This window comes from Mesoplodon mirus (assembly GCF_964341445.2).
Source record: "Mesoplodon mirus genome assembly, chromosome: 2".
Lineage (NCBI taxonomy): Eukaryota > Metazoa > Chordata > Mammalia > Artiodactyla > Ziphiidae > Mesoplodon > Mesoplodon mirus.
Genome location: NC_138977.1, coordinates 226,261,951 through 226,276,863, shown reverse-complemented (window position 1 = coordinate 226,276,863; position 14,913 = coordinate 226,261,951). Strand labels below are relative to the sequence as shown.

Below are 14,913 nucleotides of genomic sequence, written 5' to 3'. Positions count from 1 at the left end.
GTTGATGTTTTTATTGCCCTTGTTTTTATTTTTGACAAAATAGCCTTAACCAAAAAAGAGAAGACCCTATTTGAGGATTTTTACTCAATGAACAAGAATATATCAATCATGGTGAAGAATTTTCATAAAGATACAAGGAACGTTCTTTAGTCTGTTGATTAACCAGCATGAATTCACATTTACTGCAATATCAAAACATATTTAGGACAAACTGCAATATGTAATGATGTAAAAGATACGGAGAGCGATTATTTGGCATCTAACTGGAAAATTCAAAACCCCAGTGGAAATGATAATGCAATTGGGCCCATTGATTTGGGTTGTGAAACATCCTTGTACCGTTTGTGACAAACCTGTCTGTGCTCAATAAGTGCAATGATTAAACAAATGATACTTCATACACATATATCTATTTTACATTCACACGCCCGTAGAAAAGTTTATGTACTATGAGAGAGAGTAAGGGTGACCAAGCAGCTTGTCAAGCCCATTTTAATTTCCCTGGTGTAAAAGATATATCTTTGTAGTTTAAAAATCACCTTGTTACTAAAATTTGGGTTTCTAACAAATGAAAGCCATTAGAATTCAAAGTGGGATGGCTGGTGTGAGATGCCCCAACTGATATCTCTACCTACGTAAATGACAGTCCTTAGGAGAGCTTTATATGGTGCAAAGCCAAAGGGGTACCATGGATGACTATGGATGAGGCATTCAGATTGAAACGAGTCTCATTGTGTTTTCTTTATAAAGGACTCTTGTTTTCAGGCAAAGGTCAATCTCCACACTCCAGTGTCCCTAAAGCAGCTTATGAGTAGGCATCTCACACAAGCTACTGGAGAGTTCAGGACTGGGCCAAGGGCTGGAAGATTCTTGCTGGGGATTCACTGCCTAACACGGCCCCCTCCTCAGTCCTCTCAGCACCCGGCAGACACTGCTTAATGCTCATTTTTAATGTAATCTCATCTGGTTTCCTTTCATTCAGTTCTTGGTATGCGGGGGCCTGGCTTGAGTTTAGACACACGATCCCTTGAATGAGCAATCTTTATGTAGGGACACTCAACTCAGTTCTAACTCTCATAGCTGTTCCTCTTTACCTAGTTTATAATTTTTCAATTTTTTATGAGGGTATAATGGGAAAGATGATCCAGTGACTTGCTAAAGTTTTGAAGTATAAAACTAGAAGTTGTAAAGAAATTCCCTCATCTATCCACCTACCTACCCACACATCCATCCACCCACACATCCATCCATCCACCCACACATCCATCCACACATCCATCCATCCATGAATCCATCAATCCACCCAACCACACATCCATCCATCCATCCATCAACACATCCATCCATCCACCCACACATCCACCTTGCCATCCATCAATACAAACAACCACCCAGTTATTTACTGTGGGTCCACTCTGTATGACTAACTGGGCTGAAAATGGACATGGGGAGAGCATGCATATATTATGGCAAAACACACACACACACACACACACACACACACACACACACACACACACACCCCAATGTCCAAAGCTATCTGAATAACAAAAGGACACTGAGAGCTGAAAGCTGTCATGCCAGACCTATGCTGAGGGGTAACATCCCCCAGGAGAATCAGGCAGGAAGTCAAACATGAACTGATGGACCAACAGGAGATCTCAATGGAACTGCTTAGAACATACCGAGAGAAAAGTCATGATCTGGTCCCTACACTCTGAAAAAATAATGAGAGGTGGGCTCATCCTCTCTCTTAGCTACTGTACCACAGAAGTTCCTTCTTACTGAGGTCGCCCTCCGGCATGACTGGGTCCTGTTGGCAGGAATAAGGAATCGCAGAATCTCTAACTCACTGCTGGCAGACCAATGATGGGTGTTTAAGATGCTCAGTGATAACTTGCTCTGACATCTTGTCCAATTTGCATTCAGGAGAGCCAAATCTATAATCAAAGTACTTCTTAACTCTCTTTGTTTATGTCATTGCACTGAGTCAACATCCATAAAATCTTAAGTTCTAGGTCTACTGAAATCTGTCATGGAAAAATCAAATGTTAAATGATCTTAAAATTTATAACGACAGGATCATGAAAGTATATGGTAATTTTTACTACCTTCAGAAGCTTCGCATGGAGAAGCAAGGTATAGGCTGCTTCAGTGTAGTTATCACATTCCTTGTGCAGGTCACAGAGCTTGTACAAATACCTGAGACAATAAAACATAGGTACATTCTTAAAGCATCACCAAATAATTTGTGTTGAGAATTGCAAGAGCTAAATTCTACCTTCAACAGTAAATCATCTCTATACTGTCTTTTTACAATCTTCACAATGCATAATGCCTTGGAAGCTTCTGGTACACGAAGCACTAAGAAAAACCAACCAGGGTAATACACAGGTAGATATATTTTTAAAATTTAAGTCCTGTCTTTTCAGGACAAAACTGAAGGTGGCACAAGGAGGTGGAATTATACTTCAAGGTTTCTCATTCTTTCTCATATTTTCCAGAGTTTTCTTTCTTGAAATTGAAATGAGAGTACACAATGTTTGATTGTGATTTCTTACATTTCTATTGAGTCCAAATATACACACACACAAAATCCATAAAAATACAAATCCATAAGAATAAAGAGCTCCAATGATCACAGCGAATGGATCAAAAGAATTCCTCTGACATAAAGAAATAAAAGTTAAAATTAATATAAAGCAACCTACATTTTTTTTGTATACACTTTTTTTAACATCTTTATTGGAGTATAATTGCTTTACAGTGGTGTGTTAGTTTCTGCTTTATGACGAACTGAATCAGCTATACATATACATATATCCCCATATCTCTTCCCTCTTGCATCTCCCTCCCTCCCACCACAGCCTACATTTTGGATAAAAGAAACTGATTGTTTTCCTCATGGTTTATTATATTCACATGGTACTGTTTTTAAAGGTAAAAGTTAAAAAGTCTTAGAAATCAAAAGTTAGAAAATCATGTTTTTGTTTACTCTTTATACAAATAAATACACTAGAGACTTAACAAAAAAAGAAAGAAAATAATGCTTAATGTAACTAATCCATCGTTAAACTCTAATGCCACGTGGATTATATAATTATTCTGGTCTCATAAGTGGTAATCTTGCTAAAATTTGACACTGGCCCCTAAGAGTGACCAAGAAGAAGAGGGTACCAATCATAGCCCACCATCCTAGAGAAAAAGGCAAGTGAAGGAGAAAAATCCAGAAGAAAATACGAAACTTGAGAATTTGGTACCCAGGTAAGAATAGACTGAAAATTTATCCTATTGCCTTATTTCTTTCTTTTCTTTTTTCTTTTTTTTTTTTTGCGGTACGCGGGCCTCTCACTGTTGTGGCCTCTCCCGTTGCAGAGCACAGGCTCCAGACGCGCAGGCTCAGCGGCCATGGCTCACGGGGCCCAGCCGCTCTGCGGCAGGTGGGATCTTCCCCGACCGGGGCATGAACCCGCGTCCCCAGCATCGGCAGGCGGACTCCCAACCACTGCGCCACCAGGTAAGCCCTATTGCCTTATTTCTGATAAAGTTAAGACTGGACTTCTCATTTGATCATATGGCTTACTGTGAAACAATATAATTTGTGGCAGTGCCTTTTTTCTAAAGGGCCATATAAGGGTCGGTCAAGAGGAACAAAAACCCTGTGAAATAATAATTTTCTTCTGAGCTGGCTAAGGATGCCCCCCACCCCAAATCTCTGCGTCGGCACGGACAAACTGCACCAGGCCTGACGATACTTCTGGGAGCTCCACCAAATTCAAACTCTAGCCTTCACGATTTCCTACAAGATCAACCCCTGTGGCTATAAAACACTTTTTAGCATGGACTTGACGAACAGCAATTATCATAAACAGGTCGAGGGTGCAGACCATCCAGATGTTCACATACCTTATATACATTTCTTCTCTTTCAATCTCTTTGTAGAAATTCTGAAAAATCAAACCACAACACTGTTTTAAGAAACCTGTTCTATAAAAGGTGTCACATACACATAAAAAATCCACAGTTCTTCAACTTGTGTCAAACACAGCCAAATGGACCCAGATCTTTGGATATGAACCATAAATTCACATAAAATGCAAAAACACCTTACACTGTCCTTCTTTTTTTTTTTTTTTTTGGCTGGGGGGTGTGATTCTAACGAATAAATTTCCTATACTTTAAACAGTGTAGTGTGTATATGTTAATCCCAATTAATCTCCTATTTTATCCCTGCACCCCCCTTCCCCTTTGGTAACCGTAAGTTTGTTTTCTAAATCTGTGAGTCTATTTCTGTTTTGTAAATAAGTTCATCTGTATCATTTTTTAGATTTCACATATAAACGATATCCTATATCTTTCTCCATCTGACTTACTTCATTTAGTATGATAATTTCTAGGTCCACCCATGTTGCTGCAAATGGCATTATTTCATTCTCTTTTTATGGCTGAGTAATATTCCATTGTATATATATATATATATATATATATATATATATATATATATATCACATCTAAATAGATAACCAACAAGAACCTACTGTATAGCACAGGGAACTATACTCAATATCTTGTCATAACCTATAATGGAAAAGAATCTATATATTCAGATATATATAGACCTGAATCACTTTGCTGTATACCTGAAACTAACACAACATTGTAAATCAACTCTATTTCAGTCAAACAAAAAGGAAAAAAAAAACATGCTTGGCAAAAAATTTTTAAAAATTAAACAATAAAATAAATGCTGTGATGGCTTAAATCTACTTCTGTCATTTGAAAGTCACCTGTTTTCAGTTAAAACAAAAGATTACCGAAAGATATGATATCCTCACCATTCTTAACCATTGTAATCTCATTAGAAGCGAAAAAAAATTTTTGGAATAAGCATCATCAACATGATTTAAAGCTGCTGGGTCTAGCCTTACTTACCAAGAGCCACAAGAAGGCAACGTGGCATTGTAGACCTGATGTCCAATACAGTAGCCACGAGCCACATGTATTCAAATAGAAAGTCAATTTAATGAAAATTGAATGAAGTTAAAAATTCACGTCCTCAGTTGCACTTGCCACACACTTTTGAGTGCTCAATAGCCATATGGAGCCAGTGCTACTGTCTTGAATAGTGTAGATACAGAGCATCTCCATTATCAAGAAATTTCTATCAGAAAGCGCTGTTCTAGACAGGCCTTCCAAAACACAGTAAGAAAACTGGTTGCTGCTAAAAAAACACCTTGTGTACATCATTGATAGAGGAAGGTTAGTTAGCAGATTATCAACAATAGGTTAATTCTACATATTGTAGACTATTATAATTACATTTCTTTTTTTTTTTTTTTTTTTTTTTTTGCTGTACGCGGGCCTCTCACTGCTGTGGCCTCTCCCGTTGCGGAGCACAGGCTCCGGACACACAGGCTCCGCGGCCATGGCCCGCGGGCCCAGCCGCTCCGCGGCATGTGGGATCTTCCGGGATCGGGGCACGAACCCGTGTCCCCTGCATCGGCAGGCGGACTCTCAACCACTGCGCCACCAGGGAAGCCCCATACAATTACATTTCTTAATGTGAAATCTCTATAAACACTCTAAAATCTTTTATCGTTCACGAGGCACCAGAAAGGTGAAGAACAGTCACGTAACAAGGCCTAAGGTATGGAAACACCACTGCCACTTTCAATGTGAAATTTAGCACCTGCACACGATGTTAGAACTCTAGAATGGGGGCCTGAGATAACTAGTGAATAGCACCATCATAAAGGCATGCAATTACCCAAGAAGATGAAACAGCCTGTTTCATTTCATTAGCCAAAGAAAGACACTGCTTCCACAACTGATCTCTCCGAAAAGAAATCATAAACAAATGCAGAGAGTAAGCGGGGGCGCGTTTAGAAAGACGCACCGAGATTTTCACATTTTGCAGCACCTGAGATTTGCGTGTCCTCTGGTTCATGTGCTGTGTCTGGGTAATGAGGATATTTTCAGCTGACGGCTCGGAGCGATGTAACAAAGGGAACCTACATCAAAGGCAGAGGATGAGCCCTTCACTTCCAACTCACCAGTATTTACACGCTACGATTTCACACCACCCTCTTCTGCACTCCTATTTTTAATCCTTTCCTAAGCTTTTGATCATTCTCCTCTACAATTTCACAACGGGGATATCATGCGACTTTTCCTCCCTCTCTCCGAGATACGGAAGTGTCTTCTATTTCCTGCCTGCTCTGCGTTCTGTTCCCTGCCTAGGACTTCAAAACCTCCCTAGAACTGAAGGACGTTCATCTCGAATCCCAATTTCTTGATAAAACTTTGTCTTTCTTTATGTAAAAGTTCACACTGCTCGGTGCCCCACTTCTGGGCTCTGCGGGCATCCTCCCACCCCACACGGTCTTCTCTGCACCAGGGCTGACATCTGTCTAAGCAACCCTGTTGGGACTAGGTCCCCAATTCCAGTCCAGCGCTATGCGTTGATCTTTCAGAGCGCAAGCATTTTCACTGTATTTCAATTTTGTACTCCTTCATAACTAAGACACATCCTAAGATTTTTAGAATTCTAGTTGGAACCACCTTAATTAGCCTGTAAGGGGGCCATGAAGGACCTAACTTATGTCTGTAAAACAATGATTCTACCATTCTTGGGTATGAATATGTTGATAATTGCATAGAAGAGCCAGGTGACACACAACAAATCATGAACCAGTAATTAAAGACTGCACGATTATGAGGTGACGATGAAATTCCACTTAATTACAAGTATGCATTTTGCGTAGCGGGAACCATGATCCAGTACACATGCAGACTTGCTTGCAGAGGTACATCTAAAGGACTAGGCCGCTGGGCGGAATCACAGCCCCTGTCTCTTATTTTTTAATTTTAATTTGTTTTTTAAGTGATAGGAAGAGTAGGACATTAACAAGCTCACACAAGTTAGAACATTCCAGTAACTCTATTAAAAAAAATAATAATAGCACTGGTTTAAAAGGAAATTTTGCAACGAGCTTACATTTATTTATTGATGAATAAATCTTACGTTCTTTATTTTTTAACCTTAGGATTTCAAGGGGATTTCTGCTTAGTGATCAGTTGAGTACATTTTATGTTTCTAGATGTATGTTTATATATCCATACTCATCTAGAGATGGACAGACATATTCACTTCTATGAAACTCTATTTGTTTCACAGGAAAAGTACCAGGAGAAAAGGTAAAAATGGACCCGGAGGTTAGAAATATATTTATATGATTAAATGTTCTTGGCAGTGACTATTAAGAGACAGAACATCTATCTGTAAAAATCCATTTTTGTTCTCTGTAATCCATAGATCTCTATTTTTTAAATGAAAGAATTGTGATAGTCTGGGATCCATCTTTTCCTCCCCAGGAAACAGTTAAGAATAGAACACTCGACTCTTCATAGAATGATTCAGGATGTTTCAAGCTGAAGGAAGTGAATGATGTCCGATAATCTCAGGATGAGAGAGGAACACACCATAACGTCAGGAGCTATGATCTCAGGTGGCCTCACAGGACCTTATTTTTCTGACCCTGATTCTGATTCTGATTCTGAGTCTGAGTCTGATAAAAGGCCCCGTTCAGAGCTTGTCACCATTTCTCCACTAGGTTTTGCATCCTAGTGAGCATGAAAGACCCTGCTTGAAACAAACAGTAGTCAATCATCAAAGCTGGAAACCTAATCAACATAATAATCATTCTTCCTCTGGACACAAATGGGCCTTTTGGATCCCCTTAAAGCTCAGAGGGAGCATGAGAAAAGTATGTCCATGGTAGAGAATGTTTTTGAAAAGGTTTCTGTTTCTCTCCTGCAGAAAGACACTGATTTCTATTTCGTGTTAACCACACTGGCATCATCAAAATAAATTCCTGCGGACAGAGGCAAGAAGGCAGGAAGACAACAGAGCAAGAGCCAGGCTCATTCCTGAGCAAACGATCGAGGCCCTTACCTGGGGCAGAGCTCGCTGCCGCCCTAGCACAGTCAGGCCACAGGTGGATGGAGAGGCAAACATAGGCAGTGGGCCAGATCTCAGGGATGGATGCCAGTAACTCCTACAGTGGCCCCAGACCCTTACGATGCACATGCAAACATATCTAGATGTTTCAAGCTCACTGATTCTTTCCTCAGCCATGTCCAGTCTATTGATAAGTCCAAAGGCTTTCTTCATTCTGCAAGTGTCTAGCATTTTCTCTTTGATACTTTCTTAGAATTCCCATCTTTCAGCTTATATTACCTGTTCTTCCATAATGTCTACTGTTCTTATTCGTGCCCTTAGCATATTTATCATGGTCATTTTAAGTGCCCAGTCTGAAAATTCTAAAACCTCTAAAGCCATGTCCAAGTCCAGCTCTGATGTCCTGTCTCTTCAAACTGCGTCTTTTTTTCCCTTTAAGACACCTTGTTATTTATGTTGAAAGTGGCCATGATGTACTGGGTAAAAGGAGTCCAGTACCGACTCCAGTGCTAGTTTCTGCTCCGGGAGGCTGTGATTCTCCGTATCACAATGTTGGGAGCAGGCGTTTTCTCTGTGGATCGAAGAAGAGTTGTTGATTTTCAGTTTGCCAGCTTTTTTCTTGTGGTGAGGATAGGAGTAACGACTTCCAAACTCCTTTTACATACTGGACCAGAAACCAGAAGTGCCCCGTGTTTAGATTTTCAAGGAAAGAAAAAAAGAACCTTGTTCTGGAAATGTTTATCATTGGCCAAAACGGGTTGCCCGGCCCCTGAATGTAGGGCTGAGACTGCGCGAGGTTTCAGCAGCCGGCTCGTCGTGGCAAAGCTCAGATTTGGTGCTGACAATAAAATAGATGGAAGGGGAAAAATATTCCTTTTTGTTTATCTTTTTAATCCAAACATCTCTGGTGATTTTCAAGAATGAATGATGTGTCTTGCTCCTCCTGGCACAAAAGTCCACTCCCATAAGCTCAAAGCGCCTACAAGTCCATACAAATGGGGGAAGTCAGGGCAGGGCAACCACCTGCTATCCAACAACCAGGTGGTGATGAGGACCACCCAGAGAAGCAGAGAGAAGAAGCCAGGCACTGTGTTTCCCTGCATTCCTGCGTTGGGACAGGCGGGGGAAACTGAGGAAAACACTACGAGGGCCAGGAGTCTGCTGGTCTAGCTTCTAGGAAGCAGCAGAGGAGGAAGATGCAGAGAGATGCAGAGAGCTCTGGAGCCAGATGTGGTGGTCATGTGGTTCCTGAGAGCCACGAGGCCAACCAGCCACGCCCTGCAGCTGAGCTTGTCGTAAAGCTTCCTAGAAGTTCACTGCCCTGAAGCATTCCTGACGTACCACAACTACGTCAAAAACCGATGTCCACAGAACCTGACCATGTCACAGTGACGGCAGCTGTGCAAGACACCAGTGGACGGCGGTGGTCAAGTTCACCCAAGCCATCATGTGGCCACGCACGAGTTCCTTATGGCTGCCATAACAAATTACCACAATCTTGGGGACTTAAAACAATAGCTCTGCATTCTCTTTCAGTTTTGGAGGCCTGAGTCTGAAATCCAGGCATCAGCAGGGCCACATGCCCTCTGAAGGGACTAGGGGAGCTTCCTTCCTGCCCCTTTCAGCTTCCAGTGGCTCCAGGTGTTCCTTGGCTTGTGGCCACGTCACTCCCATGTCTGCCCCTCTCTTCACGTGGTCTTCTGCTCTGGGTCTCTGTCTTCTCCTTTTCTGTCTCTTATAAAAATACTTGTCATTGGATTTAGGGCCCACCTGGGTAATCCAGGACGGTCTCATCTCAAGATCTCTGACTTAATCGCATCTGCTAGGAGCGTTTTTCTCCAAACAAGGTCACGTTCACAGGTTCCGAGGATTAGGATGTGGGCCCATCTTGCGGAGGCCACCATTCGACCCACTACAGGACATGTTTACAGTCTCCTAGTAATGAAACGCTTAGGATCTGTAATCAGTGAGGGTGCTCCCCTGCTTACAAAATAAGATGGCTCGTTATTCTGAACCAGGGGAAGAACAGTGTGAAAGCACCCAGAAGGAAGACGACTTTGCTGACGTGCTGAAAGCAGATAGGCAAACAGTCCTTCCTTCCTCCTTCCCTCCCACAGCCAAGGAGACAGGCAGAGCATGCTGTGCCCTGCTCTGCAAAGCTCTGTGGCCAGCTTTCACAAGGCTTTGAACTTCTGGCTCAGTCTCCGGCTTCCTGGGAAGGCCGGATATTTAACTTTTCACTCACCAGCACGTTGACAGTGCAGCTCATGCGATTTTCTTTGTTCTCATCATGCATGATGGTTCTGTAATCCAAAAGCCTTTCCATCAGGTGCACGACGAGCTTTACAAAAGTTTCTCCCGTTTTGGCAAGGTATTTGTGCTTCCTGCAGTGCTCTAAGAGACTGAAAAATAATTACACACACCTTGTTAATCACACTCAGCAAAAGAAACCTGACTGAGGTGTAATTTAAAATATTTTCCATTATTAACACTTTTTAATTATTTCTGGGCCACAAAGTTCACGGTCGTCTAATCACAATCTCTCTGTCTCTTTTCTGACATAAATCCCACTGTTAATCAACACTTACATTTTATCAAATAACACTTTGTACTGCTCATCGCCTCTACCTCCTTCCACTTCATGGTCCAGCTTGGTGATGATCTCATTTTCAAACTATAATTAAACAGAGAAAGCATAAATCATCAGCGCGGTGGATATTTCATTTCATGACTTGAGTGTCAATAATACATAAATCGCTGACAGATCATCGTCGGAGAGTTGCCCTACACCTTTGAAGCCTGATTTCATTTAAGAGTTGTCCTTCCGGAACTCCTGGGGGTTTCTGATGAGCTCCTGTCACAGGGGGAATCTTTCATTTCCTTCCCTGGTTAATGAAGCCTTGATGCATATTCTGATCATAGGAGAAAGAGCCAGAGAAAGACAGACAAGGAAACCATAGGGCAGAAAAATCAAGGAGCAACATGAAAAAACATCCCGAACTTCATCTTTATGAACAAGTAACGGTTAAAATAGCTCCTTGGTTCTTGGCAAAGAACAGATGCTGTGTCACTTGCCCGCAGAGTTCTCTGCAATCTGAAAACAGGCAAAGGGCCACTTCCCTGCCATTCCTTGATGGATCCTAGTGAAATATCTCACTCTGGGCGAGAAACAGAATAAAAAACAAGAGGGGCAATGCCTTGAAGACAGACCAGCAGACGCCTCAAAAAGGTCCATCCCAGACCTTCCCTGGAATTCCCCAAAGCTTCTGACGAGATTTCCAGAATATCATGGTGGGAAAGGATCCTCACAGCTGATGGTCTCTCTGTCTCATGCTTTCAGGAAAACTCTAAATTCTGGAGAAGAGTGACTCTCTAAATGTTTTCACAGAGGTCATGGACCCCATGGCCGATCAGGCTGGAAATAACTACCGCAATAGTGATGGACATGCATACCCATCCTCGTTACCCAGTCCCCCATCCCTGGCAGAATTCAGAGCCACCTCAGTACTGGGACTCTGGCCAGGTGAGTGCCCTGTTGCAAGGGGGTCCTGCAGTTACTCATGGATGTGGGCCTGGTAGGAAGAAGGGGCTGCAAGAGCTTTAGTTCCCTAGAGATGGAGGCACCCACACTGAGTGGAAAGAAGATGCGCAAAGGGGGACTGAAGGAGACAACAACTGAATTCAGGGTTCACAAAGCAAGCAGACCATGGCATGTATGCAAGGGTCTCTGGGATCCCTTTTTTTAAAACATTTTATGGATGCATAGTTGATTTACAGTGTTGTGTTAATTTCTGCTGTACAGCGAAGTGACTCAGTCATACATATATATACATTCTCTTTCATATTCTTTTCTATGATCGCTTATCCCAGGATATTGAATATAGTTCCCTGTGCTCTACAGTAGGACCTTGTTGTTTATCCATTCTCTATAAAATAGTTTGCGTCTGCTAATCCCACCCTCCCAATCCTTCCCTCCCCCACCCCTCTCAAGTCTGTTCTCTATGTCTGTGAGTCTGTTTCTGTTTCGCAGATAGGTTCATTTGTGTCACATTTTAGATTCCACATATAAGTGATATTAGATGGTCTTTGTCTTTCTCTTTCTGACTTATTTCACTTTGTATGATCACCTCTAGTGGGATCCCTGTGAAATACATGCTCAGATATTGCTTCCCCAGGCAACTATTACTCGGATCCCATAAGAATTTAAGCTGCGTGAGAGAAAGAATTTTCTTCTCTCTTGGTCACTGCTGTATTCCCAACCCCTAGGACAGCACCTGACAGGGATGCTCTAATGGGATCAATGTGCTATGTGCACATAAAATTACTGGATAGAGTTGGTGTTAAACTGAAGCTGGGGAGGACTGAATAGGGCCCCAAAGGAGTGGGCCAGTAGGTTGCTAAGACACAACCTGCTCTTGGCCATACAAGCCAAGTGGTGAACACATTCATCAAAGTGCTTGTAACAGGTCCATCAGGCACCGTCTACTGCACTGGGGACCCAGGGCAAGGCTGCTGCAGTGTCAGCTGGCTCTGGACCCTGGGAAGCAGAAGGCAAGGGGGCTGGTGAGACCCAAGGAGGGGCTTCAGACCTTGATTGGGGCACGCTGCCTGAAGCCAAAATTTCATCACGCTACAGATGAAGCAAAGGCTTAAAACAGGACTGGAGAGAAGTATTGATTCTTGCTTGACATCAAGGACTCAGCAACATCACAAAAACCAGGACTTCAGTGAATCCCTGCAATTCTCTGCTCCATTGCCTCCTCCCCCAAATAAACACCCTCTTTGATTCTGTTGGGCTTAAGAAGTTCAGGGATTTTAGGAACGGAGAAAAAAGCATAGTTCTATTGAAGAAGAAAGCATGAGTTGCTTTCTTTTTGTTCACCTGAGGTCTCATCATAAGGAATTCTACTATATAATAACAACCTTTGGATACTAACCCGCTATTACTCTGTTCCTTACAGAAAAAAATTCTGCAGAAGGCGGTTCTTCTTGGAAACTGGCACAAGAGAGATGGCTTGCCACTAGACCAGAAGTTGGCAGCCCCATCTTCCATGATGGGAATGCCAAATATTAAGTGGTGAGTGCTGATTCTTCAGAAGAAATAATCGAAAGACAAAATAAGAGTAAATTTAATTAAGACACATGATTTAATTCCACACATGTTTAAGGAGCCTACAACAAAGAAGGCTTAGAGAATGAAGAAAAACCTTATCCTAACATTGGCAAGCGCACACTGGCGTTTCAAATCGCTCATCTCTAGTTAATCAAAAGGTATTTGCATTTGGAAGCTACTTTCTGGAAATGGCATGTTTTCTCTGCTTCCACACAAACCTCACTGTCACAAACAAGGGCAGTAAAGGAAGCTCCAGCTCCTTAAGTATATGCTGCTTTATCAAATTTTTTTTTTTTTTTTTTTTTTTTTGCGGTACGCGGGCCTCTCACTGCTGTGGCCTCTCCCGCTGCGGACCACCGGCTCCGGATGCGCAGGCTCAGCGGCCATGGCTCATGGGCCCAGCCGCTCCGCGGCATGTGGGATCTTCCTGGACCGGGGCACGAACCCGTGTCCCCTGCATCGGCAGGCGGACTCTCAACCACTGCGCCACCAGGGAAGCCCTGTTTATCAAATTTTGACTGATGAATTTAATGTTTTCTAAAAAGAGTGGATGAATGATAAGTAAATCAGAAGAACACAGCTGATTCTAATTTTACTAACCTCTAGTCTAAACTCTGTAATTTGCACAAACACCTGGCAACTCTACTCTGTTTATCAGCAAGGATTCAATTCCACAGATCTGCAGCCAGCCTCGAATTCTAGGGCCTTCGTTAATTTTTACAGAATATACTAGAATCAGTTTGCTCCTGCGCTGTGAACTGTTATCATAATCAGGATTAAATGATCCTGTCCAAATAAATTGGAGAAAGTAACTCTGCTGAGAGAGGAGAGCCGGTTTTATAAAAATTATGCTTATTATCTGACTTGTAAATGCATGCTGTCTGGTAATTTGCAAAAGGATTCTCTATGGTTAGGATAAAGTTAGCAAGGGTTTACTGTGTTGCTCAAAAGGTAGCTGAGGCTCACTCATGCGATAAGCAAAATCATTATCTTTTCCTCTCTTTTCTGAAACACTAATATTGCTTCGAAAAGATCCACAGGGTGTCCAACTTAAATATTGAGCAGAGCATCTCTAAGCATCTGATACCAGCAACCCTCTGAGAATATGAAACATAAGAGGCCACGTAGATAGGGCTCTTCAGAAAGTTGCTATTAAGTTGAACACAGTGGAAGATGTCTGGGTGGTGGGGGGAGCCATGCTCTCAGGGGTAAGGTATTAACATCATCGTTAATTCAATTAACTTAGAACCATTGCTTTCACCACTCAGTGCCACTGTGAAGCATGGATTATAGGCTCCAATTTAGGAGATCATGGGGTGAAGGGTCTCAGCAGTGGATAATCCAAAAGCCAGTTCTCCTTGGTTTGGAATGCATCATTTCTGTTGGGGCTTAGATTGACCATTGTTGCTATAATGCATTTATAACTGTATAAAAACCAGGCTTGTATTCTCCAGGCACCCAGGGACACATTTACAGAAGAGATCTGGGGTTATGTCAGAGCAAGGGAGGACCAGGATGGAAAGGTTTGCACAAATAACTCACCACATGGGTAAAGTGCTTAGAGGTTACCAAGAGCTGGGAGAAAGCTGAGCTCTAGGACCGCGGTCAGCTTAGTGTATTAGCGAAAGGGTTTCTTTAGAAACCCTTTATTAATAACCCTAAATAATAACCTAAATAACCCTAAATTATTCGCAAATCATCCTGGGTGCAGGCATGCTTCTTTTTATTGCGCTTTGCATTACTGAGTCTTTTAGAAATTGAAGTTTTGTGCATTGAACAAGTCTACTGGTGACCTTTTTCAAACAGCATTTGCTCACTTTGTGTCTCTATGTCATATTTG

The 14,913-nt window shown here is 42.2% G+C and overlaps 1 protein-coding gene across 2 annotated transcripts in view; it reads right to left on the bottom strand.

Moving 5' to 3' along the window:
* The window catches only part of DOCK1 (dedicator of cytokinesis 1), a 540,262-nt gene that overhangs the window by 69,375 nt on the left and 455,974 nt on the right, over positions 1-14,913 (bottom strand). For both annotated transcript variants that reach the window (XM_082637778.1, XM_082637779.1), the window contains exons 34-37: positions 10,549-10,634; positions 10,206-10,362; positions 3,907-3,947; positions 2,112-2,202 (exon numbers count right to left, since the gene is read on the bottom strand). In XM_082637778.1, the coding sequence (XP_082493904.1) occupies positions 2,112-2,202; positions 3,907-3,947; positions 10,206-10,362; positions 10,549-10,634 (375 nt within the window). The remainder of the gene's footprint in view (positions 1-2,111; positions 2,203-3,906; positions 3,948-10,205; positions 10,363-10,548; positions 10,635-14,913) is intronic.